Source organism: Orbicella faveolata, unplaced genomic scaffold (genome assembly GCF_042242905.1).
Source record: "Orbicella faveolata isolate gen_17 unplaced genomic scaffold, um_ofav_v1 contig_27, whole genome shotgun sequence".
In the NCBI taxonomy this organism is placed as follows: Eukaryota; Metazoa; Cnidaria; class Anthozoa; order Scleractinia; family Merulinidae; genus Orbicella; species Orbicella faveolata.
The window spans coordinates 8,480,066-8,507,786 of NW_028301555.1; the positions used below are offsets into that span (position 1 = coordinate 8,480,066).

General features: G+C 38.1%; 3 protein-coding genes across 7 annotated transcripts in view; 1 reads left to right on the forward strand and 2 right to left on the reverse strand.

Annotated features, from left to right (window-relative positions):
- Window positions 1-299: 299 nt before the first annotated feature.
- Window positions 300-6,361, reverse strand: LOC149107467 (uncharacterized). 4 transcript variants are annotated; one of them, XM_089296440.1, is made up of 5 exons: window positions 5,084-6,361; window positions 4,420-4,570; window positions 3,036-3,101; window positions 2,489-2,572; window positions 300-1,189 (listed from the first exon to the last, which is right to left on the reverse strand). In XM_089296440.1, exons 2-5 carry the CDS (start codon window positions 4,472-4,474, stop codon window positions 1,077-1,079), a joined length of 318 nt encoding a protein of 105 aa, XP_089152566.1. In that variant the 5' UTR covers window positions 4,475-4,570; window positions 5,084-6,361; the 3' UTR covers window positions 300-1,076. The 4 variants fall into 4 exon arrangements, 3 of the variants coding, with proteins under 3 accessions (XP_089152566.1, XP_089152568.1, XP_089152567.1); XM_089296442.1 differs by lacking the exon at window positions 4,420-4,570; XM_089296441.1 differs by having other exon boundaries at window positions 4,420-6,361.
- Window positions 6,362-6,391: 30 nt separating this feature from the next.
- Window positions 6,392-19,809, forward strand: LOC110039858 (ESF1 homolog). Its single transcript, XM_089296439.1, has 17 exons — window positions 6,392-6,945; window positions 7,145-7,226; window positions 7,375-7,464; window positions 7,580-7,652; window positions 8,264-8,528; window positions 8,996-9,116; window positions 9,561-9,610; window positions 10,571-10,687; window positions 11,328-11,415; window positions 11,747-11,906; window positions 12,338-12,572; window positions 13,330-13,550; window positions 14,544-14,733; window positions 15,780-16,003; window positions 16,563-16,648; window positions 17,292-17,319; window positions 18,711-19,809. Exons 1-17 carry the CDS (start codon window positions 6,895-6,897, stop codon window positions 18,793-18,795), a joined length of 2,166 nt encoding a protein of 721 aa, XP_089152565.1. The 5' UTR covers window positions 6,392-6,894; the 3' UTR covers window positions 18,796-19,809.
- LOC110039890 (uncharacterized) overlaps window positions 19,720-27,721 on the reverse strand; it is a 29,457-nt gene continuing 21,455 nt past the window's right edge. For both annotated transcript variants that reach the window (XM_089296437.1, XM_089296438.1), the window contains exons 29-42: window positions 27,606-27,698; window positions 26,912-26,965; window positions 26,406-26,453; window positions 25,649-25,807; window positions 25,275-25,326; window positions 24,674-24,813; window positions 24,172-24,269; window positions 23,873-23,900; window positions 23,701-23,772; window positions 23,225-23,293; window positions 22,556-22,593; window positions 22,171-22,217; window positions 21,097-21,269; window positions 19,720-20,727 (exon numbers count right to left, since the gene is read on the reverse strand). In XM_089296437.1, the coding sequence (XP_089152563.1) occupies window positions 20,242-20,727; window positions 21,097-21,269; window positions 22,171-22,217; window positions 22,556-22,593; window positions 23,225-23,293; window positions 23,701-23,772; window positions 23,873-23,900; window positions 24,172-24,269; window positions 24,674-24,813; window positions 25,275-25,326; window positions 25,649-25,807; window positions 26,406-26,453; window positions 26,912-26,965; window positions 27,606-27,698 (1,557 nt within the window). In that variant the 3' untranslated portion in view covers window positions 19,720-20,241. The remainder of the gene's footprint in view (window positions 20,728-21,096; window positions 21,270-22,170; window positions 22,218-22,555; window positions 22,594-23,224; window positions 23,294-23,700; window positions 23,773-23,872; window positions 23,901-24,171; window positions 24,270-24,673; window positions 24,814-25,274; window positions 25,327-25,648; window positions 25,808-26,405; window positions 26,454-26,911; window positions 26,966-27,605; window positions 27,699-27,721) is intronic.

The following is a 27,721-nucleotide window of genomic DNA, read 5'->3' on the forward strand; positions in this document are numbered from 1 at the left end:
GAAGGGAAAAACCTCTTTAAAATTTTTCTCAAAAAAGTTGTAAGGGGAAACGCTGTGCAAATTTTTTCCAATTTTCCCGCCAAAAGTCTTAGTTTTTAAACGCGAACTTTTTCTGTCACACGTTTTAATTTAATTTAACTGATTTTCAAATAATTAATTAGTTACTTCGTGCAAACAATAAAATTACATTAAATGAAAACAGCAAGTGGTGGTTTTTACTGTGTACATTATTTTAGCATTGTTAAGAAATATTAAAGACAAAAATACTACAGCAAATAGAACTCAATTACACACGCGTCTTCAATCTAACTTTTATTGGCTTCTTAACAATACAATTGAAATTCATTAAAAACAATTTGAACAAGTACACAAATAAAAAAATTGCGCTTTTAGAAGGGCCTGGAAACTAGTCGAAATGTGAGGCTATCTCTTTTACTATTTTTTAACTATGTAGGGTTGCCAAAAAGAAAAAAAATTCTGCGCTTTTGAACAGAGTCTAACTAGAAATCAAGCACATATACTTTGAATTTTGCTGGGAAAAATCCTACATAGTGCAAGATTTTTTCCGCCAAAAGACTCCGTATATGTTTGACTCTAAACCAGACACCATTTAAAATTGCAGACTTTTTTTTCTAAGTACAATTTTTCCACTAGAAGACTTAGTTTCTTTTCGATTTTTCTCTTGGCCCTTCTAAAAGCGCAACCTTTTCATCCATTTAATACGTCCTCGATTACTAGGAAGATTTCGGTAAATTTGTCAAATAAATACTACACAACTGGTAATTTCAACTAGTTTAATAACGTGACTTCCAGGCTAAAAATTCGGATTGCAAAAACAAATCCAGGTAATGCTACTATACGACCTTAATTGTAAAGCTACAAACTTGAGATACAATTCACGGCTTCCTCGAAAACTAGCAAGATGCGAAACAATTTGGCAGATACTGGACAATTTGACAGTGATTCCAATGTCTTCTTTTGACTCTTGCATTTTGTGTTGTGAGATCACTAATACGAGCTCCGCCCTAACAATCTTTCGCAAGAAACTCAATCGAGATAAACTTTGTCTTGTAAATCTACCTTACTTTTAAAACGTAATCCACTGAAGAAACATCTAAACGAAGTTCTTTGCTTTCCTTTGCTTTTTTCTCCATGTTAATGTCGCTGCATGTACGCTTGAGATGGCAGCCTGAAAGAAAGATAAATAAAACGTCCTATTAACAATGGTTATATTCGAAATCCAAAGAACAAATTATACATACATGTACAGTGTATACTCGGCTAGAGTTTACAAGTCAATTCTCTCATAAATAACACCGGCTAAAATATAGTATTCTAAAATTAAACTTCGTTTGCAGGCGAAGAGCTCACCGGCAAATAGCAAACTAAAAATTTCACGGCAAAAAGTTCGCGACAAAACGGGCAATATTTGGATTTTCTTCCCGAGGATGAATTTATGCGTGTTAAATAACTTGTGAAATTTTTGAAAATTACAAAAAGCTGCTCTCGGGTAGCTTCACATATTTACAGTATTAAAATAAAAGTAATGTAATTTTCCGGACGCTTATGACCAAATACAAACAAATATTAAAATGTTTATACCAAAGAATAACAAGACAAAGTTGCTGTAAAATTCAAACCATGGTTGCAAACAAGCAAAAATCGTTTTCTAAGATGTACGTGCAAGACAATTAGTGAATTGTAATAGATTTTACACCAATCAACAAGTCCTTATTCAGAGTCCTTAGCCGTGAACCAAATTCTTCTTACTTGTTCTGAGTTCTATCTAGACAATTCCTTTAGAAAACCACGACGGCAACGGAACGTCGCTAAACAAAAGGTTTAATGAGTAGATCAATGGCTAATGCACGTGCGTTATAATTCTTGATACATTTCTTTGCCGTCCTCTGCAAAACAACAACATAAAATTCTGCGTTTCTCAGAGAACTTGAACCACGACGGCTATTTTTTTATTTCAAATATTTCGCCCCGTCCCAGATTCAATTTCGTAATAGTTTTGACACAAAGAAACAAAGGAAAATAACTTTTAGAGTATCGCGAGATTCGTAGGTAAAATATCAAATCATTTTTTAATGGATGTTGTCCTCCGCGTCGCGTCCTGGTTTCTTAAACTCCCTATTTTAAGTTGATCACGGCTGGCTTAATGGCTAAGGAAGCATTGATACATGTACATTAATTGAAAGCAATTGGTCGTTGATCAAATTAGGCTCCTTGTCTCACAATTTGAATGTTCATCAGCAATAGTACCTCAGGCACTGTATTCTAAGGGATGTTTATATAACCTAACCCTGAAGGGCTCGGGTATTTTGTTGGCCATATAGCAAGGGTTTCTTGAAATATCTGAACAGTGAAACAATAACGTCCCTATTCGTTTAAATTTTTGCCTGCATTGTGTACAATTATCCCTAGTACATGCACCATCAAGTGATTAGAAACCCCTTCCTTTAAAAAGAAAATTGTGACTCACCTAATATGGAATCCAAGATCTCATTTGATTCTTTTTCCTCTTGAGTCTCGGCACATTTTTTGTTCCTCTCTGTTGTATAATTATCTAGTAAGAAAAAGGAAATGTTTTAACCATTATGACATGCTTCATCTCAAAAATTTCACAAAAAAAATAAACCATCCGATTTTTCCATTTCAACCCTACAGGAGCAAGTTTCAACAATAAAGGTAAGGTTAAGTCTGCATCAGGCCAAGTGATCCACACCACTACAGCTTATCCAGGTCTCTGTTGCATTAAGTGATAAGGCGTATTTCTCTTTTGCCTAGATGGGATGCTAGTCTGTCACGGGGTTAGCACCCAGTATTAAATTCACCCAGTGCCCATTTGTACACCTAGGTGAAGAGAGGTTAGTGCAAGAGTAAAGTGTCTTTCTCAAGAACACAATACGGAGACCCTAATCACTGGCTCAAACTCAGGCTGCTTGATGTGCAGTCCAGTACACTAACCATTAGACCAGTGTGTCCCTCCTTCCACAAAACAATACTCCTCAACAACACCCCAGGCATTGCAAGTTGATTCTTTCTCCTCTGGAGTCTGCACACATAGCTCTTTTCCTTGCTTCTCTGCTCTGTATCTAGTAAGCAACTGCAAATGTTTTAATCCCTATGGAATTCCTTGATATCTAAAGCTTTACAAACTATGTGCAATTAAAAATAATTCTTAGGAATTTTGAAGTTTCAACCCTACTAGGGCGAGTTTCAATGAATCATGAAGGAAAGGTAAAGTCTATATCAGGGCAAGTGATCCACCATTACTACACCTTATCCCAGTTTTGACAACGTCAATTGAAAAACAGCTTTATATTTTACCTACGAATCTCGTGATACTCTAAAGTCAATTATTTTGTTTATCACTGTCAGAACTATCACAAAACTAAATATGGAACCAGCGATAAATTTGAAATAGAAATCTAAAAAATCAGCAGTCACAGTTCATGTTCCCTAGATGACCCAAAATTTGTACCAAGAAATATTTCACACATGCACAGCCATTGAACTGCTCAATAAATCTTTGGTTTAGCAACGTTCCCATTGCCGTTGCCGTCATGGTATTCTTGAACTCCCTAATTAAAATAAAATCATCACATTTTTAAAGTTTTAACCCTACTGGGTGAGTTCAGACCATGATATGAAGGTAACAGGTAAAGTCTGCATTGGGGCAAGTGATCTACACCACCACAGCTTAACTCAGTCCTTGCCGCATTAACTGATATTGAATAGTCTTTAACTCCCCCATGGATGCCCAGGATGAGAGTCTGTCTGTTTCACAGAACTACACAATTTCAAAAAATAATCATCAGATTTTTAAGAGTTTCAACCCTACAGAGGCAAGGTTTGACAATGGTCAATGGCATGGGATGGGATGCAAGTCTGATGCAGGGTTAACACCCAGTATTAAATTTACCCAGGACCCATTTGTACTAGGTAAATTGCAGAGGTAGTGTGAGAGTAAAGTGTCTTGCCCAAGAACACAAAGCAGAGACCCTGACCATTGGTTCAAACCCAGACTTCTTGTTCTGCAGTCCAGTGTGCTTCATATTAGACAAGTGTGTCCCTCCTTCCACAGCAGATTGTGCAGTTCCAGAAAATATCCATACTCCCCCCACAGAAGGGATTGGAATTTCCTGGGGGTGGGGGGTTCCAGAAGACCAAAAAAATTTAAAGAAATGTATGAAGCTTAACTGGAATTTCCAGAGGGGTGGGGAGGTGTTAGAAAAAAACCCTTGCTTGGGGGAGGTATGGATATTTTCTGGAACTACACAATGCTTGTCAACAACAGTATCCCAGGCATTGCAGTTCTAAATAATTTTTTGAACACCCTTTCCCCGAAGGGCTAACTAAGGTGTAGTATGGCCACATAACAATATTGCATTGTGTACTGTCAACTCATACCTAGCACATGTACATGAAACCAAACACAGAGAAAATACGCTAATATCCCATGCATCAGGTTAAAGGACTGTAGCCCATTCTTGTGGCACCTCAACTCTCTCTATTGTGTCAAAGAACTTCTGTATACCGCCAAATTGCCTGTTACATGATCCTTTCGAAACAAAACAAGTACATATCATCCAAAGGAAAATATTGCCTTTATCACGTTAACTCAAGAAACAGCAGTTACATAATATTCATTTACCCAAAACATTGCCTTCAGTGTTGACAGATTAAATCATTCCAGGTAATTGTAACTGTCTAAATGTACTGTAATAATCCTTTATTCCTGTTAGTTTCTAAAGAATAGCTATCAGTGTTAAAAAGCAATCACGACAGTCATACAAACAGTTCTGTGTTTATAACCTCAAGAAGCAACTTCATGCAATATCCTCAAAGCACAGACAGCCTGACACTCGGAAAATAACTCCTTCATCCCTTGCATACCTATGTCTTTGTATTTTCTCTCAGTAAAACAAAGTTGTTTCATGCTAACATGTCCATTGGGTCTCTTTATCATAATATTCACCTCTTTGGTATCCTATATTATTTAAAAAGTGCTTTAATTTATTTAATATATGGGTATAGTTTAAAAAGCTGCTTTATAGCTATTGCTATCACTTACCTACTGTACCAGTCATAGTTTCCATGTTGATATCATCAAGTCCTGTCTTGAACATCTAAGCTCTTTTCAGTTTGATGTTTCATTCTGTGGGAACAAACAATGTACATGTAACACTGCAAGTTTGAGCGACTATACAAAATTTAACGCTATACTCTACAATTACCAGTTTCGTGCTCTACACCCCGTATAATACTTTGAAGGAGGGGGGTGAATAGGTTTTCGGATTGACGGATTTGGCCTTAAAAAGCACATGGATCGTGGATTTTTGCGGTAAATCAAGCGGATTCATGGATTTTGAAAACACAGTGGATGATGGATTAGCTGTAAATTATGGTGCAGACTCCGGATTGTGCCTGTCTTGATGTTCGGATCTTGGGTCCTAAGAGAAATTTGGATTATAGATCTTTCTTCAACCTTGGTCGGTATGTTAATGAGTTCATCCAAATTATTATATATTTTTTTTCAAATGAAGATTATTTTAACTCAGGTATGAGACTGTTATTGGAATTGTATTATGTTATAGCCATCAAGTATGCTGCTTTCTTTACTATTTGTGCAAAACTAACAATGGCATTCACAATTACCAGTTTACTTTTGAACTTTTATACTCCTGTTTCCGGATGTGATTGTGGTTTCGGATTTGAACAAAAATATTGGCGGTTCGACATATTTGGCAGAAAAAAGGCACGGATTGGCGGATTTGCATAGCCCATCCTGGCATGGGCTAGGTTCTGGGAAAATTGACCAGCTGTGAGGATGATTTTGCCAGCATGGTTTGACCATGTGAGTGATCTAGAGGAAAGTTCTTGTTATAAAGAAGTTCAGTTCAAAATGTTTTGCCCCCCTGTGGAAACCAGTTACCCTCCTGCTGAAAACGTTAATGAAAGCCCTACAATTCAGCTTCCAACTGGGTTAAAAATACGCACAGCTACTTGGTCTTGGACACTATTTGTTAAAAAGGCAAACCTACATAGACTTTTTGTACTGACTGTGGTATTGAAACGTTATTGCCATTTATTATATGGAGAAGAGTGTTTTACTGGGAACTAAACCACTCGTAGATTCCATACGCCACTTCATCCGGGACCCGAGTGGCGTATTTTCCGTATGTCACCTTTGTGAGTGTCGTGTCGTTCAATGAAGTCACGATTCCCGCCTTTTGCTTTTGTTGAGTTGGTTTCTCCATATAAATAGAGGATATTACACGTTGGCTCGAAGATATGAATTTTATGTTCTCGTGGCAAGAACAATATCTCACTCGTTCGCGTCGCTCACTCGTGAGATATTGTTCTTGCAACTCGAACATAAAATTCATATCTTCTCGCCACCGTGTAATATCCTCTATATATGTGCTCAAATTCACCTTCTAAAAGCGTTCCTTTCCCCATGCATTTACTTCGGCAAGTTACTTTTCAATTTGGAGGGATAAATGTTGCTTGTGATAATATAAGAACAAGACACAGAAGAGCAAATAAAAACAGATAAACGCCAAAACGTCCTGGCCTACCTTGCAAGAAACCCGCCATATTTTCGAAGACCTCAGGCTTTTGGACACGTGATCTTGGATTGTACTGGGCCGCGGGAGAATGGGAAGAGTAACCTTGCGTAATATGAGCGGTTACCAATACAAAAAGTGATGCCTGGATGTTTTCGCCTTCGAATTTTATCCCATGATAATATTCTTGAGAAGAAGCAATTGTTATCGCGTTTTGAGGCCCTGAAAGTCCCTTGAAGGAAGAAGGTTTTGTGTAAACTAGCGAAAGATCTCTCTAAAGCCTTATCGGATTGAAGATCATCGCTGAAACAAGAAGATGGAAGCCGATGATAGATTTGCACGCGTTGCCCAGGATCCCAGATTCAAGGCAAGTCTTGAAATCAGCTGTGTTGTGTAGCTTTCTTTATCGCCTGTTTTACATGTTATTGTTAAAACGCTCATGTATATCTTTTCCACATTTTTGATGGTAATTCTCTTCTCTTCGTGCGCTTCAAGGTCGATTGTAGAGCTCGCCTTTTCTCTAAAGTCAAATAATGATTGCTATATCGATCTTTTGTTGTTCCCAGAAAATCTCGCGAAAAGAGAGGAAACTTAAGATTGACGGACGCTTTCAGAAAATGTTTACGGACAAGAACTTCACAACAAAATGTGAGTTGTATCTCATGCATGTAAACGGTGATAGTTTGTGAAATTCTGTTTTGATTAGTCGTGATTGATCATGACTTACTGTGATCATTTACAAGTGGCTGGTTTGATTGATTCTTTATTGAGTAATAAGATTCACCATTTTCTCTAGATTTTGTTGACAAGCGTGGCTCCAAAGTTAAAAAAACATCAACAGAAGACCTTCACAAATTTTATGAAATGTCTGATGAATCTGATAAAGGTATGATAAACAATTACTGCAAGACGAATAAGTGAAACCAGCCCTGTCTCTAGCTCCACCTCAATAGTCAAAAACTATAAAATTAATACCCTTATTTTTCTCTCATGTTTTATAGAAGTGGAAGAAAATGAATTAAAATTGCAAAAGAAAATCCAAAAAGAACTAACAGGGGAAGATGTTGTCAAGAGGTAATGTAACAATATCCCTTATATTAATATTTTCACCAGCTTGTTTACTAATTCATCTAGTGTATAAATGATCCAGGCTGGAGTGCATGTAGTTGAAAAGATCTATGGTCAGTGACTGACACTTTCAAAAACCTGACCTTGAGGTTATCTGCAAAGTTAGGGGACTCCATGACTTTTAACAAGACCAAAATTTAATTCTTATTTATAGCAATGTCTCTTAAGATTACCTTCAGCTGGATTGCATGTACATGTATCATACTGGAAAAAGCAATGAATGAGATACTCCTTGGAGTATTTTGCAAAATTATTGTTTTCAGGGGTTATACAATACCATAACAGTGACAGGCAATGCATTAAGTTAACATCAACCCCTAATTATTATATTTGTGGTGTACATTATATGCACAGTTAACTTATCGGGTGTGGATCTAGAATAAAGGGTGACTGGTTTCCGAAACAATGAGCGCCGAAGGCGCAAGTTTCTTTTACATGTAATTCTGTCAATCTGTGAGTTTTTCCCTGATGATTGCAGAAGACTTCCTACTGTATGACACATACATTTTTACAGCCTTAAGGTAAGTCAGGGTCATTCAAGAATTTTTTTCTTTCAGTAAAGCAAAGAAGGAAGAAAAACTTGAGAAGAAGGGCAAAAAGGTTAAGAGAAAAAAGAAGCCTCAGAAATCCCACAGTGGTGAAGAAGAAAGTTCTGATGAAAATACTTCAGATGTGAAACAAGCTAAACAAACAAAAGGGAGGCATCAAGATGATAGCCATGTTAGCTCAGAAGAAGAGGTTGATGTCAGTAGAGGAGAGGGCGACATGCAGTTATCATCTGATGAGGAAGACGCAGAAAATCTCGGATTTGAAATAACACAGGTTTGGACTTTACTACAATGTACACCATACCATTATGACTTGGCTCAAAAAGGTGCCATCTGGTCATCATTCTTCTTCTGGGCAAGTAACTTTCCATTCTCACTTGCTTGATGGACAAGGGATCAGGCAAGTCATCTGCCTAGTAAATCATTAGAAAAGCAAACTAGACTTGCCCAGGGCAAGTGAAATTTTAGAGCTATAGGTACTTGTCCCAGGGGAAAGCTGAAATTTAAGTTTTTTCGAGCCCTGTTGGGACTTAAACATCTCATATCTATTGTAAGGTCCTTCCCACCTTGAAAGTTGTGGAAAAGCATCCAGAGTTGAAAGTTTGCACAGGTGAAGGTTTTCTCCTTATTTCAGCTATCTAAAGTAGTTAAGATATGAACTGCATTAATGCCATGCAATCCATCTCTGTAGCAATATGCATAGCATTCGTTCTGCTTAAAAAATATTCCTGACTGTTGCAGGAAGATATTGAACACCCTTGGGGTGAAATGGATGTTTCAACCAAAACTACTGAAGCTGCAACAAGACGTCTTGCTGTGTGTAACCTTGACTGGGACAGAGTGACAGCAACTGATCTGTTTGGTGGGCAATCTTGCGATATTATGACACTGCATTTGCAGTATACTTTACACGTATACTGAGTCATAAGTAATCCTGTAAGAAACCTACCACAACTTAGTTTGTGTAGAGCATTAATATGCCAGGTTGATATGAGGTGGTTGGGAAAAAGGCAATGTTTCCTCTGCCCAATCTCCCGAGACAGTCAAATGTACAATACTGGACTTAATGCAGTTTTACATGTACAATCAGCTACAATTGTCAACCTTCAGATCTAATCTCTGTTGAATCAAAATGTATTTGAGGTAAAAACTTACTTAAATAAGGTATTTTACATGGAAATACAGAGCTCAAGACTGTTACTGATTTTATTCCTAAAACTTGCGATCAATGGTTAATGCAGTTGATGGCTGTTAGGAGCATCTTTTTAACTTGTTAATGAATTCAATTCTTTTACCCTTTTAACAGTTTTGTTTAATTCCTTTAAACCGAGAGATGGTGTTATTGAGTCAGTCAAGGTAATAATGGATACTAGTAAGATAGTATTGCATATAATATTTAGTCATGAAGTTACATAATAAGTGATATTTTATTGTTTATAATTAATAATACATTACTATAAATTTTGTACAGTATGTACTTCAGGTGTGCTAAAATTGTCATTTTGATTTACACAATTTAACAGTTGTTACTAGGTGGGTGGCATATTGACGTACTGGTTAGTACAGTAGAGTATGGTCGTGTCAGATGGACAGTATAGTTCTTGGGTTGTGCTCTTAAGAGAAACACTTGACCCTCTCAATGTCTCTCACAAATGTAAATGGTTACTTGTTAGGGAAACTTGACAAATAAGCTGAATGCAGACAATGATGGAGTATTTTTATTAGTATCCCATCTAGAGGGACTAACTTACATGTACATTACTGAAAGATGATTACTAGTCCATACTGCGCACTCTCGAGAGTTTGTTTGCATTTTTTTGTTTCGTTCCATGTAAGTCATCACAAAATGTAAACATTTTGCAACTACTCACATTAATTAAATTCAAAGTTTCAAAACAACCACCATTATGGATGCGAAGCGGTTGTAGCTTTATGCTTCATTCTTTCTCATATCACTTGATGAAACAGCTTCACAGCTGTAAAAATCAATGAAGCTGTTGGAAAAAGAATTTGAAAGGCCTCAAAGATAAGGTATGTGGTTCGTAACAAATAACATTGATTTGCATTCCATCGAGTGAGCCATTATAATGTTTATAAACATCAGGGTGCTGAGACTGCGCAGTACAGACTGAAAATCATCTTTAAAATCGATATTTGCACTGTTAGTCACTGGGATTCTGGAGCTTAGCTGCACTGGGTTAACTGTATATTTCTGTCAGCTAAGTATTCTGTTTCTTGTGACAGAATCAGAATACTTCTGTACTTACAGTAATGTTACTATTTTATGAAAACTAAGTTTGCTTGAATGTGTGGTAGATTTATCCTTCACAATATGGCTTAGAGCAAATGGGAAAAGAAGCATCCAGTGGTCCTGTTGAGCTAAGAGATGACAACAGTGAAAAGGAGGAAACAGATGACAATACAAATACAGAGGTGAGATATGAAAAGCTATTATCTTATTTCAAAGCCTCTGCAAGATTTGTCGACAAGGTGAATATTATTACATGTAACCTTGGGCTTCTCCATCATCCATATGGAATATATCAGCTGAAAATCCAATATAAAATGTTTCTATAGGAAGAGAAGAATTACATGTAAGTGTATGATAAATGATACAATGTATCTGTTGACCCAGGTTACAGTACACTACTTACTACTTTACAAGGAAGACAGGAATGGAGTTGGGTAACATCAGACTGTTCCAAGCCACTACATGCAGAGATGCCAACCTAAAAAAATTAATTGAAATCTGGGAGATGGCCAATTTTAACTTTTCGACCCTAGAAAAATGTTGTCAAAAGTAGAGCTCCTCTGATTCAGCCACAAAAATGCATCAATTATTCCAAAATGTTGCCCAGGAAAAGGCCAAAAATCAGCCAAAATAAGCACTTTCCTTTGAATCTGTGAGATTTAGTGATCTGTGGGGGACACCAAGAGATTTGGTCTGTATCCGAGAGATTCCTTGATAATCCAGGAGAGTTGGCATAGATGTATATCTACATGTTACTGTTCATGCTTTGTCTTGGTGGAAAAGTAGAGAGTAAACTTTGTTACGGTTAAATTTCTCTCTCAGGGCTCACAGTTTTCCATGGAGAAACTGCGACAATACCAGTTGAACAGACTTAAGTATTACTATGCAGTAATGGAGTGTAACTCAGTAGGTATGGTGAAATAAGGGTGTGGTAATTAGCAGTTTTTCCAGTTTTCTTGAAAGTAAAATTGATGCCTGAAAGTCTTTGATATATTTCTTGTTCCAGCATTGGTTTCTACACACAGTTCAATTTCTCTGTATTTACGTACATTTACAAATACAATGATGAGGAATAACTTATCACATGTGCAGACTTTGAGTAGCATGTCATTAACAATGGAATTTACAGGTATAGGCGCCTGAAACTTCATTGAATTGATGTGTGCTCTCAAACTGGGCAGAAACACTGTGTTAATTTGAACAACACATATCAACACTGTTTTACATTCATTTTGATTCAGCGACTGCTGAGGTACTGTATGAAGAATGTGACGGAACTGAATTTGAGCTCAGTGGAAATGTACTGGACTTAAGATACATACCTGATGATATGGAGTTTGACCAGGAACCCCACTCAGTAGCCACAGAGCTACCAGCATCGGGCTTGTACAAAGCACCAGAGTAAGTACTTTTTACTAACAGTGATTGAAGTAATATACCAAACACAATAGACCGCGTTTGACCACGTTTCCAAACACCGAGAAGAGGGTTGAAAATACGACGTGCAGCGGAGTATTTTTGACGAACTTCGAGGTGTTTGGAAATGTGGTCAAACACTGTCTTGAGTGTTTGATATATTTTTTCAATCGAAACTAAAGCTAAGGAGTAAATAAAATACATGTAGTAAAAATCTATGCTAATTAAGATCAGATATCTAAACATCGTAAAGATCACGATTTCCTTTGTTTAAACTTGATGAATTATTAATGAGTTTGAAAGTGCAAAAGATATAAGAATTTTTAGAACCGCAAAGCTAAATCAAATGAAAATTTACTACATGTACATTCTGATTCATGACACGTACACTGTATTTTTTTTTATCTCTTCTTCAGATTCTCGACAACAGCCCTTCATCAAACAAATGTCAAGCTGACCTGGGACGAAACAGACCCAGGACGGCAAAGAACCACCATGAGAAAATTTACGAAAGGCGATTTACTCGAGATGGATTTTAAGGCTTATCTCGCTTCTTCATCCGACGAGGACGAGCCGAAGGAACGAGAAGAAGACAGAAACGGTGACAATGATTCATCTGAAGATGAAGACAAGAAGATTGAGAAGTATAAGGTCAGCCAAATATGTTTGTGACCGTTTTCAAATTCTGTTAAAGAGGCACCGCCAACTTTATATTTTTTATCACAATTTCAAAAAGTTCAAAGCATGCCCAGATCACTGGGAACCCAGCAATAATGGTGTGATTTTGTAGAACAGTACTGAACTGAAAATGCGAGATGCGAGATAGAAAATGCGAGATGCAAGATAGCAAATGTGAGATGCGAGATAGAAAATGCAAGATGCAAGATAGAAAATGCGAGATGCGAGATAGAAAATGCGAAATACGAGATAGAAAATGCGAGATGCGAGATAGAAAATGCGAGATGCGAGATACGAGATAGAAAATGCGAGAGGCGAGATAGAAAATGCGAGATGCAAGATACGAGATAGAAAATGCGAGATAAAAAATGCGAGTAACGAGATAGAAAATGTGAGATACATTACAAAAAGATGCGAGATACGAGATGCTAAATAAAAGATGCAAGTTGCGAGATAAGAATTGTGACATATAGATATAAAATAAGAGTCGCGACATAAAGAAAAATGCGAGATGCGACGTAGAAATTGCGATATGCGACGTAAAAATGTGAGGCTCGTGAATATAACATGGAAGTGGCCTATAAACCATGGATAGCCTCACTACTGGTTAGTTACACTGTTTCCACAGTGTTTGTAGACATAGGTTTAGAATTCTTGGCACGCTATAAGACTTTCCAAAATTTTAACTAAAAGCGCATTTTAAGCATTTGTGAACATACCATGGCAACAGGAACTTTTGAAGGAGATTCAAGACAAAGAGCGCAAGTCAGACAGGGATCAAGAATTAGAGATCACTTGGGAACCAGGCCTGCGAGAAACCACGGAGGATCTGGTAACTAGTAAGATGAAAGAGAAAGAGAGGAAAGAGATGACGCCATGGGAATCTTATCTGCAAACTAAAAAGGAAAAGAAGAAAGAGAAACGAAAGGGAAAAGAGGCCTCAAAGATCAAGTGAGTCGACAAATGATTGCTGTTCTCATCTTTTAGTTTGACTGAATGACGATTCACTTTATCGTTAATTGATTTCCAAAGATGTCCTTCAGGGCCGGGCTGTTCAAAGCGCAGTTAAGCTAACCCATCGTTAGCGAGAATTTTGACTCAACTGAATTTGCAACTTGTCGATGAGGTTTTCTGTTTATTGCTTGTCCTACAGTTTAAAGTTTCAATAATCTCAAACTATACAAAACATAAGAAATGAAAAACATTTTTATCTTTTATCCTGTGTTAGCGTTAACGGGCTTTGGAACAGCCCAGCCCAAGTGTACTTTCTTGTCGTAGCACCTTTCAAAGGCTGTCAATGTATGTTTATGGTACTCAAAGCTTTGCATTGTATCAAAGGAACGTTTGGTCATAGCATCAAAGCGCCTGAGAGTGCGATCTCTGCCTGTTTCTCTTACGTTTTGTTCTCGGGCAAGACAGTTTGCTGTCTCCCTCCTGAGAATCCTGACAAGGAGAGAAACCTGTTACTGACCTGTTATTGACTACGGGTATCATTTCATTCAGGGGGTAGGGGATGGGGGTAGCAGTATTTTGTCCAGTCCCATCAGCTACAAGCAACCAGCAGCCTAGACCATTTGACCTGTGTACCCACAGATAGCCCAAGCTCGCAAATAAGCGTCCCTGTACATTCAATAGTACTCAGGTTACGCATCAGACGAAATATATGGATTTGCATGGGAAAAACACTTAAATTCTGAAGCCTAAAAAATACGAAGAAGTATGCATAAAGATCAACCTACCTTGCTTCAGGTGTGTGTTTCCTTGGTTCCTGTGAGGTTTCTGGGCTCAGTTATGACAATTTAGGTGGGTTTTAGCTTCACTGTTTTCTCCTCTATAGGCACGCTCATTTGCGAACTTGGGCTACCTGTTGTGTACCCTCTCCTTTCTGCGTCTGTCTAGAAATAGAATGAATTTAACTTTTTTTGTTGTCATTTTGGCTTTTAGTTCCACGGCGAATGAATCTGATGAAAGTGACGAGATTCCTTCTGACGTTGATTTATCGGATCCTTTCTTCAGTCAAGAGATTAATGCTGGAATAAGTAATAAAAACAAAACTAACAAGGTATCCACAGGCAAAACAAAGAAAAAACGAAAAGGAACAGCACCGGAAACTGAAGAGGATAGAAAGGCAAAGGTGAGGAGAAATCACTCGTTTATAGATAGTTTAGCCTTACATATTAAGGAACGGAAATGGTTATTGAGAATAACACATAAGCGCTTCAGTCTTGGACTTGTGAAGTTTATCCTCAAATAATCAGCTCTACGCTTCCTGCAGATGTTGAGTTAAACTCGAGAATAACATAACTAATATAGACTCTTTGGACGATTTTCCGAAGACTTCCGAGCATTCCCCGAAAATTTTCGTAAAATACCGAATGTCATTTGTTAATGATCATTTCCGAAGATTGCGATAAATTCTGAAGAATGCATTGCTGAGAGACAGTTTCCAAAGAGGATCTAAAGAGGTTTCGACAATACCCCAAGACATTTCAGTTCATTTACCGTTTAGAAAGTACAATAAATACGATAATAAAAGATTTTTGACGTCTGTTTTACAAAGTTCTGATGGGTTTTCTTTGGCTTGACCAATCAAAATACCGAGACAGAAATGTCCATGGCCACGTGCAACGGCACTTGCCCAAATTTGGAGATTCCAGCGCAAACCAGTAGAAAGTTATCTAAAGACGTCAAAAATAGATCAAACACTTTACGTAGTGGCAACGAGTATGGTACGCATTACGCGTGTTTTTGATTGTTATGCAGTCAACCTCTCCAGTACGGCCACATTGGGAACAGCGGAAAGTGGCCGTTGTAGACCGTTTTTTTTTTTTTTTCTCTCGGGGTTCAACATTTTTATCTTCAAAAAGTGCTTAGAGTAACATGTAAACACGTCACACAGTCAAAATATATCAATAAGACAGAAACCAAACAAAAACAGAGACCAAACTCGCGCGGCACGGATCAAGTTTGGTGACCTTTTCCGATAAAAAAAAATGAGGTTTTGTATTCACAGTTCGTCAGTTGTTGATAAACTGGCCGCTGTCAAGGGGTTATTTTGGTAGTTTGGGACGCGATTTAGTGGCCGTTGACGTTGTAGAGAGGTGGCAGTTGTAGAGAGATGACCGTTAGTGGAGGTTCGACTGTAATTTTCTATTCAACATTATTTGTTTGTAATTTCAGGAGGAGCTTGAATTACTTTTAATGGACGAAAAAGATGATCGCCGGCATTTCAGTCTAAAAGGAATAATGGAGAATGAGAAGAGAAGTAAAAAGAAGCGAAAAAGAAAAGCGAAAGACGAGGAAGTTGTGGACGACAATTTTAACGTCGACTTGGAGGATTCTCGGTTTGACGCGCTGTTCACCTCACATCATTTCGCTGTAGATCCGTCAGATCCGCAATACAGGTATGATGAGTATAATAAATCTCCTTACTAGTTCGTAGTTGATTTAAGCTTCATGCTTAGGAGAATTTAAAATCTATCAAATTTGAAGTTGGGAGGCGCGCTGGCGCAAGGATTAGAGTCGAGATTTCTTCCACAAGATAACCAGAGCTAACTCCGCGGTGCCAATAATACACCAAAAGGGGAGAATTTTTTAGAATTTTGGCCATTTTCTACTCTAATCGGGCCTTCTGTTTCTTTGTGGAAACGCAAAAGGTGACAGATTTGAAAGTTCCATAAATAAACTAAATATGTCCTTAAAGGAGCTCTTACGGTATTTTGAGTTATTTTGGTGGTGTACAGTAGTACCTTTAAATTGAAGGAAACCTGAAAATAGTAGTTTATTAAGATAGAAAAACACCAAAGAGATAATAATAAACTATAAAGAAACAGGGATGGTTGAGGATGGAGAAGATTTTCACGGATTACAAACAACGCACTTGAAAAGTCTAGGCTAAACTTTTTAAGATGAGTAAACCGTGACGTGGCTCCTTTAAGACTAACAGTCAGTCTTCGTTGACAGGAAAACGAAGGCCATGGAAACGATCATAGAGGAGAGGCAAAAGAGGAGAGAAAAAACAGACAACACCCAGACGAGACACGAGAGAGGTGACCTTGACTTTGAATGCACAGCACCTGTGTGTTCAAAAAAACTCATGTGCCTTTTGAGATATTTTACGGAACTCTCACAGCAGAGCCTTGTAAATCTTATCTCAAAAGAATTATGTATGCTGAGAATGGCTGGTCTAGTACCCAGTTCACCCAACAAATTCCCATGTTCTTAGATAAAAACAGCTCATCCTAGAATTTACCTCAATTAATTAATTAAAAGCAAAAGCCAATCACTGATGTCTGTATTGCTGCGTTATCTCATGACGAAATTTTTCTTCGAGTTTCTTTTCTCAGTCTCTTTATTCTATACATTTTAATGGCCTACCGGTATTATCGCTGCATGTATTAATACCAAACGTGTTTCATTAGAAATCCTTGAATCTAACAAATTGGTCCTTTCATCGTTCTTTTTTCTCTTGAAAATCAAAACATTTCCCTTCATTTCGTCTCAGGTAGTTGGGAGAATGTCCACGCATTGCGCGAGAAACACCCTCGGGAGAACTGGGTACCATGTTGAAAGAGGGATTACCTTGGGTATAAGGCCTATATGGGGGATTCAATCTCTTACCTTCATCGTCTCTTGTTTCTACCTTAAATTATAAGTTTTATACTGCTCTCATTATTTTTTTTTTTCTCTCAGGTGATCAAAGCCAAAAAAGAGATCCTAGGTAAGTTTAAACTATATTTCTAACAGGGTAGTCACATGATCAAAATGTCAGCTCTCCTAGCTGATTCCTAAACGTAAGTCTTAAGGTTAGTTCTGAGAACTTGGACATTCATCCAGCAACATCCCCTTGCTGATGATGTTCTTTATTCTCCTCACCTGTGCATTTGACAATGTAGTGATATTGTAAGACGAAATTTGACGTTGATCACCTTTGGGAATCAACGGATTCAAAATCCTGTTCTTTAACCAACCATAGTACTTTTTTATGCAGTCATATTTCGTTAACAATGATAATAATGATGTGAAGTTTATATGAAATAATTCATATATGAACTGCGGTTGTAGATGAAAGTGAAGAATGATCATGGCAGTATATTTTCCAATTTAAGCAATTGGAAAGAAGAAGCCTGAAGAAGAAGAAGCCTCGCTCCCAATGTGTGGCTTCATAGCTCAGTTGGTAGAGCATCGCACCGGTATCGCGGAGGTCACGGGTTCGAATCCCGTTGAAGCCCTGATTTTTTTTTTTTCAGGCTTCTTCTTCCCAATTGCTTAAATTGGAAAATATACTGCGATGATCATTCTTCACTTTCATCTACAACCGCAGTTCATATATGAATTATTTCATATAAACTTCACATCATTTCACTCCTCACGGGAAGATATGAACTCAATTAAGTTACCTCGCTCCCAATGTGTGGCTTCATAGCTCAGTTGGTAGAGCATCGCACCGGTATCGCGGAGGTCTGATTTTTTTTCAGGCTTCTTCTTTCCAATTGCTTAAATTGGAAAATATACTGCGATGATCATTCTTCACTTTAATAATAATAATAATAATAATAATAATAATAATAATAATAATAATAATAATAATAACAATAATAACAATATTGATGATGCTGATGATAGTGATAGATAATAATGATAATAATAGCAATAATAGATATTTATATAGCGCCTATCCAGATCTGTTCTAAGCGCTTTACAAAAGCAAAAAATTGCAAAAAAGTAAAAATTTAAGTGTGAAGTTTAAGGGCCACATTCCCCCCTGTGGAGGGAAGGTTATAGAGGATATTACATGCCCTCGCGGAGATAAGAAATTTCTCTTCGAGTGAACACGAGAAGAGAAATTTCATATTTACAAGCAGCTATGTACTGTTCTATTTATTAAATAAACACCAATGAAATACCAAACCAATAGATTTATCATGTAACCATAGCAACGGTGATCTTTTCACTTGTGAAGATAACATGTTATTTTAACGTTTGAAGATATACGTTTTCGCGCGAAAGCTCACCGGGCATTTTATTGGTGTGCGTGGTCAATGTTTTTAACGTCGAGGCTCTTGTTTTGTCACTCTACTTCCATATAACGTTCCGTTTTTTTTTTCCTAGCTTGTCGCTGCTTGTTAAGTCTGTCAAGTCGAAAACAGGACAATTTCACGAACAGAAGAAGAAAAAGAAAGTAAAGCACGCGTGAAAGACTCGGAATGATACGCTGACATCGATACTGCTTAGCGCCACTGGCATCCTCCCAGTTCCTGCTCCGTCAAGTCACTTGGTGCGAACACTGGGACCTGAATTCTTCACGTGGACCTTACAAATGAGCCCGCAGTCTCCGAGAAAGGTGTTGCTAAGTAACATATGTACGTCGGACCTCGTGATTCAACAATACGATTCGGAAACTCTTCAGTAGCGTAAGCGAGGATAAAGCCGGCTGGAAGTGACTGCAGAGTTGTTCTCGTCTTGTTTTTAAAATCTTTTATGCCTTGCCTGGTCTGTAAACCTGCGAGTTTCCTACTGTGCGTTCCCTCCGCATTGTGCACTTTTTGTTTTCCTGCGTTTTTAGTGAGTCATACTCTATCTGCTACGTGCCTTCCCACGCGTATTTCGTGTTGCGTCCAGTCATCAGTTAAAGTTGTAGCGCCGTCTACATTGTATATTTTCCAGAAATTTTGCGAGTATTAAGGTGCAAGAACGTCTTAATAGACCATTTTACAGTCGTCTGCTCAGTGACCTGGCCTTTGAATGGCAGCGAGGCTGGAGGTGACGGCCGGTGATCTTGTTTTGATACAGACCTCACTACTTTTGTTGTGTAAATCAAGTTTGTTATAATTGCTAACTAGTTGGCATTTAAATGAGAAAAGCAGAGAGGTTTGTATCAAAGCAAGGTCACCTCCAGCCTCGCTTCCATTTACAGGCCAAGTAGATGAGCTGACCAAAGTTCCTTAGTTACTCCTCTGAGACCAAGTAGTATTTGCAAGAGGTGTGTTCCAAGTAATTATGCGCCCGTTGATCAAGGTGTGATGTGACCGCGTATCTGTGGTGCACACAGACTGAAAGAGCAGGGTATGTAATAGAAAGAAAGACGAGAAGATTCTTTAAAAACACTTCCGTAAACACGTCTCGTTTAAGTCTCTTTATAAGAAATGTTATTACATTTCGTCTACAAATAATAAAAAAATAAATAATCTTCTGTATGTAGCTAACTATATGCATCAGTGGACGTTTTGTTTTTCAAAGCGTGGAGTGGTGAAAACCTGTTGCCAGTATCCACTCAACCTATATACATTTGCTCACAAACCTTTCAGTTTCTCTCTGAAATATCCGCACATCTGCGGTGAATGTTATTTTTTAACAATGTAATAAGAGCTGGTAACAAATGCACGTTACAGCTGACGTTGGTACTTGTTGAATGACATAGTGGTCCTTGACGTGACATTCTCATTTTTCTTCCTTGTCTACAAATAATGCGTGACAGGCTTATGTCTGATTGAGTTTCATTATCTGCGTACCTCTTCATAGTTTGCGTTAACGCCTGTACGTTTCATTGCAGTTTCTCTGCTTTCCTTTTCTGTCACGCCACAATTTGTTCGTCACGAAATGCTTGTTTCCATTGTCACAGTGTACTTCAATCTGCGTTGATCTACTGCGGAACAGATTTTCTACTCACTGCTTTACCTGGCGTGACAGGCCTTCCACCAGGACTTCGAGATCCCGCTGAACTTGTGCCCCCTCTCTTGGCCACACCAGGAGACGCGCGGGATTTCCTCCCGGTAGTGCGTCCAGTGGCCCGCGAGGATCCCGAACCGGATGTTTTAGTTCCTGTTCCGGTTCCTGTTCGAGTTCCTGTCTTCGAAGTCCCAGTACCGGAATTCGTAATCGAAGAACGTCGTCGCCCAGTTGTCTTTGATTCATCCAGCTTAACGTCCTTACCGACAATCAAGTTATTCGTTTCGACGAAATTTATCATCCATTCTGGCATTTCGCCGTTTTTCGATTTCTGTTTGGGTTTCTTTTCTTGCTTTGGTGACGCCTGAGGGCTTGGGGATAGCCTCGAGCTGCCTGTTGACGAAGAGGTGATCTGATCGGCGCACGTGGAGGGTGGAGTGGGGGTGCCAGGGCCGAAAAACTGAAAAAAAAATACGACAAAAATAAATCTTACTTGTTCATACTAGGCATTGATGGGGATTTGGTTACGCTAGCGTCACGCCAAGTTCAAATGGGAAGGTCACGCCAGTGTAACACCATGCTAAAAGGATAAAGTCATGCTATGTTATTGACATCTTCTATGATATTGAGTTACCGGGTCATTCTCGGCATTGATGAGATAAGGGATTTAGTCACGCTAGTGTCACGCCGTGTTCAAAAAGTGTCACACCATGTTTAGGTATAAGGTCACGCTATGTTCTTGTCATGACGACGAATCACCACTATAGAAGTGTCAGCAACATAAGCAACAACTGATCTGATCGTTACAGCGCTTTTAACAAAAACTTACCTCTACCGCAGGTATCTTCACGCCTGGTGACCTTTCCCCGCTGCTTTCACTTCCAGGTCGCAATCTGTTTAATGGACCGACCGCGTTTTGACTAAACCGCGGGCTCCCAGACCTACCCAAATAACGAGCAGAGTATGGCCTGGGTTCCAGTGATATTCCACTGCTTGGTCTTCCTGTAAAAAACAAACGCGGAAATTTCTTCAAACAAAACATTGCTTCCAACAAAAGAAATGCTTCAGAAAATCTAATGCCAAAACAATGCAAATAGAACAACAAAGCCAAAACGCTGAATTTGATTAGCTGTCAAGGCGAGGAAGTTTGCGATGTTGCGTTGCATAGTTTGTCTACTCTCCTTAATGTGAATGGTACAAAAAGAAACCAAAACGCACGATTTTGTGAGCACTTTGTCAAGTATGGATAAAATAGCACATTGTATTCACCATAAGTACGTAAGCACCATAAGTGTAAGAAGACGCCCTGTTTTCTTTGAACATCCTTACCAAAGGTTAGTCTGAATTATGGTCCTTTCTTTATGGTCCTTGACGGTCCTTTCTTTTCAGCGGTGCAAGGATTTTTAATGAAAATTCCGTTAAACATTACCAAGAGCGAAAACTTACAGATGTTCTGTCGCGGAGCAAGAAATTTCTTTTATAATAACAAAAGTACTATTTGAAAACTTTATTTATAATTTTGTTAGTTGGTTGTAAATGTTCTTAAATTTTATTATTGTATTTTAGGTTTATAACGTTTTAATACAGGACCCCTAAGGAGACCAGCCTTACAGCTGAATAGGCTATACCCAGTGTAAATAAAGTTTACTTACTAACATGAACTGGAGTCTCACTATGTAACGGGCTTGCCGAGAAAACACTGAGTTTATCTTATTACTGCTACAAAGAGAGATTACAGCTATTCCTTGTTTTCAAGTGAGGTTTCTGGTGGAATTCACGAGTCTGGCAGCTTAGTTTTCTGAACAGCTCGTCTGAGAGGGCGACATCATTTTAAGTGATACCATATTCTCAAAAGGTTGACAGCTAACAAACTTGCACGGCGTGAAAAGATAACCGTACTCACCTTGGTTAATGTCTACAAGTTCATGATCTTCGCTGATTGGACATTCCCTGGACACAAGAAAAAACCATTGTGATGAAACATCTGCTACAAAATCAATTCTAAAAAAAGTGCACTATCTGTTAAATGAGCAACATCACGGTTTACGCATCTTAAAAAGTTCAGCCTAAATTTTTCAAGTTCGTCGTTTGTAATTCGTATTAATCTTCTCCATCCTAAACCATCCTTGTTCCTTTGTGGTTTATTATTATCTCTTCAGTGTTTTTCTATCTTAGTAAACTACTATTGAGGTTTCCTTCAATTTAAAGGTAATTTTGTACGTGCCCAAAATAACTCAAAATAACGTGACTGAGCTCCTTTAAAAATGCTGAAGTTTCATGTACTTTACCTCATTGAGTCATCGTCAATGCCAAATCTAAGAGGACCCTACAAAGAAGATTATGGCCTTTTTAGTTCCTCAAAATGTCAATTCTCATTACTGACCGTCATACATTTCTTGTTATGTTAGTTCTGAGAATTTGGTATTACGTCAAGACAGTCTCCCCTAGTTGATGATTGTCTTTATTCTCATCACCTGTTTGCTTGACAATGTATTGATATTGTAAAGAGACATAAGATTACATGGCAGCATAGTTATAGAGGGAAACAGTTATGAAATCCGGTAAACATCAGGGAAGCAAATAAACAGGATAAGATTTATGTTGAAAGGTCTTTGACCCTGCACGTCTATTGTTTTATGCTCACAGACTATGCATGAATCAGATAATCGGAATGCTTCTATTTGTTAGTTCTATGAGCACACATATCCACCTTTTGTATTTTGCCTTGTGTATTTTGTGTAGGGTCAACCCCCAAAATAGCCAACAAAAACATGCAAGAAAGAACTTTGCCAGGTTTCATAACTATTTCCTTCTGTTAACTATGATGGCATTGTAGCCTTTGTCGGGCCTGTCCAATGGACCATTTCCTGCTCGTCTGCTCATTTGTGAGTGCTGACCAAAAAGATTCGAATGTGCACTTGTAACGCATTACCAATTATTACAAAGGTTTTCAGTACCAGTTTCTTTGATCGTAATCCTGTTGGTGTTCTGAGTTCTGCTCTCATGATGTTGTTCAATTCACGTAACTGAAATAAGAATAAACAAGACTGAAACCAAAATACCGACAACAACAAGTGTTATTCTTTAAACTTCTCACTCCTACATTAGAGCGGTTTTCGTAAAACCAAAACCAAAGTAATCACTCTAGCCAATCACAAAGGACACAGAAAGTCTAATGAACCAATCAAAATTCGAAAACAAAAGCGCAGGAAAACGTGTGCGAGCAAGTCACGATTGGTTTTGGTTTTATATCTGATTGGATGAAAAAGTGGCGCGAGTTTTTTAAACCAATCGCGTATCGTAGTAATGCAAAAGCAATTACTTTTCAAAACTCAAGTGACAACTGCTCTAAAGTGTTATTCGGAATAAACACCGTGACCGAAAAAGCTATGAAATGTCAGCAAAAATCGTTAAGGAAGTCAAATCATGGTACCTCTTCTGCGTTCATTACGGTCATGTCGCCAAGAATCTCTCTTCTCCAGTCTCCCGTTTTCTTCAGTTTCATCTGACACAGAATCATAAAGCAAATGTCAGAATCATATCTGGAAAAATTACTCAAAAGTTGATATAACGTTTAATCAAAATAGCTCGAGATCGATACATACCCTTCCCCGTACTGCAGGAGGTGTTCCTCTACAAAAGGCATTAAAATAGCGACTATTAGAGCTCATATTATGATTAACAGATGAAATTATGGCAAAAAATTGACACCGAGCAGCCTTGTCAATGGTGCTATCTTTGCGCGACTTGATTTAACTGCATCTACCACATCTGTATCTTAAATTTATACTATACTATTTCATACTCTGCCCAACAGTCACAAAACTGAAACAAAAAAGACTTAGTTACACTCGAAAGTTACTGGAAAACTGCTGGAAGAATTAAAAAAATGTGTTCTACTTACGGGCCCTGACTTCCAAATGTAGACGCCCTTTCGCGGAAGAAAGAATTTTCTTTCCGGTTCAAAGACGAAGAACTTTTTTCTTTGACAAGATCATGGACCTAAAGTTGACACACAAAATAAAGTTTTATAGACAAACTCTGTTTTCTAGTCTAAGTATGTGTAATATAAATTCTTCCAACCAGCAGAATCTTTTCGGTAGAATTTAACGATAAAGATACAAAGTCCACTTTCTGTCTTTTTAGTGTTAACGCCCTTGATCCTTATGACATGCGCATGCGTGATCTCTATGAAACTGTCACTGAAACAAAATTTTACAATCTAAGAATTTTTTTCAATAGTAAAGTTTGAACCTTACTAACAAGCACATTCAACTTGTTTCGGAAGAAAAAATCCCGAGAAGTCATTCGTTAGCCGTTCGAGGTCGGATCATTAAGTTCAAAATTGTCCGCCATCATAGTGCGACCGAAAGAGAATATGATCGTTAAATTTCCTGTCTACATACCTTATTGGCATTTTCGTCGTCGTTCGCAGCTTGTGGGGAGGGGGCTCCTCCTCCACCCTCCCCTCCCACAGTAGATCTTCTTTGCTTGCGTTTTCCATACTCTGGCACTGCCTTTACTGTTCTCAAGATCACGTGAGATGCTGCGAATCGGAAAAAGAAATAACTTTATCACGCTTTTGCAAGAGGTCACCACAGTTCTTGGAACAGTTATCTAGACTGATAGTGTTCGGTGCATGTTTTTAATAAAGTGACGGTTTAGTTTTGGTGGCAAATGGTGCAATAAACCAATCGGAAGTTTAAAAGTAAACCATGTAAGTACTGGTAAGCGCAAGAATAGCAACTGGCGAAAAGCGCGGGAAAACATGCAACTGGCGACAAACGCGGGAAACATGAAACCAATGACAAACGCGAGAAAATATGCCAACATGAGAAAATGGAATGATTTGGTTTGGTCTTGTACCTGGCCAAGAAGACCATAGTTGTACCCTAATTGGTTAAATCGCACTACACTAGTTTCTTGCACCAATCAAAACACCTAATGGTATAAAACGAAGCAAAGCTACAGCTATGCCTACATGATAAAGAATCTCTTTAGTCTTACCAGGAAACCAGCCAACTTTATTCTTACAGCGTCCATGCCACCAGTCATCTTTCTACGATTAAGTAAAGACAAGACCTAAGAATACATTCGAGCCTCCCTGTGTACCCACTCCTACTAAGCGACCATCTTCTTCTATACCAAAAGTTCCCTGTCGAAACACTTAAGTCAAAACACCAATAAAATATAACTTGAAAATCGACAACAAAAAAATCTAAAAATCAAGTGTATACAAAGTCTTCAAAGTCAAACTGATTTACAAATATTTTCTATAATAACTTTGGGCCGGATACATGTTGCTTGCTGCATACTACTCAACTATATATTAAAGATAAAGAGACACTGTTCAGCAAGATACTGCTGGAAATATGTCCTACCTTGACAAGGACAGTCACTTCGTCTCCTACTTGTAATTCCAGGTCAGTTTCTCTATTTCCTCGAAAAGCCGTCGCCACTCGAACTTTGTGTTCAGCGTTGGCCATCTTCTGTTTTGCAAGTTTCTTCTCCTTCATTCGCTTCTTAAGAACTCGTTCTCGCTAAGTGAAAAAGCAAGTGCTGAGCTGCCTACCGTGACGACTAACTATTGTGTGACTATCATCACAAAACTCTGTTCAACGGTCACTTTCCGATGCCAATGCAGGCAGTTTCGGTGGGCTTTTTACCAGTTTTTTTCTGTCTGTTTGTTTGTTAGTTTGTTTGTTCGTTTTTTTAGTTTCTTGCTTTGCTTTGTTTTGTTTTGTTTTATTTTTTGTTGAGGCGGGGGGGGGGGGGGGGATAGAGAGGGAAAGACAGGTTTCTTAAATAGTTGGGTTCCTGTGTGGAAGGAAGTTTTTAACTGAAATTGTCCAGCTGCGGTGATTTGCAGCACCGGTAGATTACCATGTTGTTGGCTAGCCTATAATAACTATATGAGACCCAACACAAACTTGCTTTATAGGCAGAAAAAGTCATTTCATTCTTCAAGAGTCAAATTTTGTCAGAAGTCACTGGGAATACATTCAGAATGCTTATTAGCGAGATCTTTTGATGGCGTTTTTATGGACGATTTCTCATATGTGATATGACTTTGTAAGGAAAAAAAAGGAGAGCCTTGAATTAAGTTATGATCACGAAGACAAGACACCTCTCCAATACCTTGTCGCCTTTACTCTGCTCAACTACATCCCGCTCAAAAACTTCATCCTATAATGCAACAATAATTGTTACAACATTCGCTGTAAACAGAATGGGACGTTGCCAGAAATTACACTTAGGGTAATATATATCTCTTTTTTTTAACTTTTGTTTTTTTGGTTATTTTTATTTATTTATTTATTTATTTTATTTTTTTTTTTTTTGCAGCAAAAATAGAGATATAAGTACATTGCTTACAATACAATAACTTTTGCTACTTAGAAATCAGGATACTTTAGTATTTATGGTGTGACTAATTGAACTTCAAATTACTAAACTTTACACTTAAATACATTAGTTTATTAAAGGGCAACAAATTTAATGTGCAGCGATCTGCTTGACAATACTTGGCAAACCCCACCTACGTGGGCCTGATGGTATACGTTTTTTCTCTTTGAAATACCTTTTTTCGCGAATCCCTGAGTGAGATAAAACATTACTGATAATTTTGGTCCATGGTTACATACCTCTGCCTTCGCATCCGCCGACTTTTCTTCTGCAGCAATGGACGCTCTTCTATGCTATAAAGAAAACAGTAAATTTCATTTCCGAAGCTATCCAGGAAGATTTTTTTTCTGTACCAAAGATTCAGAAATCTCTGATTTCTGTTTCAGCTGGTAAATAAAATGACGCAATCCTGATCCTGTTTTCTCCAGATCTGCTCAGGGCCTGGGTCGCCATTCCGTTAGTTTGTTTTAATACGACCAGGGTGCCACTGTAATTAAGATGATTTCCGCAGAACATTCGAGCAATAATGGAAAAATTAAGTTACCAAAAAACCCTCATGGTATGGTGATATTTTGAATACAGTTAAGAAGAACTTATCGAGACTTAAGCTCTCAAGCTGATTCCGCGAGAGAAAATTGAGCTTGAAGTTATCCGTATTTCAGTTAAAACAGACTTTTCGCGTTATTTAAAAACACAATAACACACGCTTTACGCATTCTTACGAGGTTTGACATTAACTTTCTCGAGAATGCTTGAGAATTTAATCGTGGGGTCACTTAGAGAAATGAACTAAAGTGAGTTGTTTTAAATAGCATTCCAAAAGTTACCGTGCTATGAGTAGATTTTTATTAAATAATTTTTGCACTTACTGCTCGAACTTTGAGCGAAATCCGTCTTAAATACTAAAGAGAAGTAATTATTTCGAAGTGATACCTTCAAGATTGATCCCCGTTTGATGGTACCATTCTTCAAGTTAAACGATTCTGTAAGTGCTAAGGACTGTCTTCTCTCGGCAACTTGATCGGCCTACAACAAGGAATGAAAATTTA

Bases quoted from the DNA above. Each gene is read 5' to 3' on its own strand.
- LOC149107467 (XM_089296442.1), bottom strand. From the start codon at position 5,138: ATGTTCAAGACAGGACTTGATGATATCAACATGGAAACTATGACTGGT. The intron at 3,102-5,083 runs GTAAGTGATAGC...GTTGCTTACTAG, and splicing joins AACTATGACTGGTACAGTAG to ATACAGAGCAGAGAAGCAAG. The intron at 2,573-3,035 runs CAATGCCTGGGG...TTTTCTTACTAG, and splicing joins GAGGAGAAAGAATCAACTTG to ATAATTATACAACAGAGAGG.
- LOC110039858 (XM_089296439.1), top strand. From the start codon at position 6,895: ATGGAAGCCGATGATAGATTTGCACGCGTTGCCCAGGATCCCAGATTC. The intron at 8,529-8,995 runs GTTTGGACTTTA...TGACTGTTGCAG, and splicing joins TCGGATTTGAAATAACACAG to GAAGATATTGAACACCCTTG. The intron at 17,320-18,710 runs GTAAGTTTAAAC...TTTTTTTCCTAG, and splicing joins AGCCAAAAAAGAGATCCTAG to CTTGTCGCTGCTTGTTAAGT.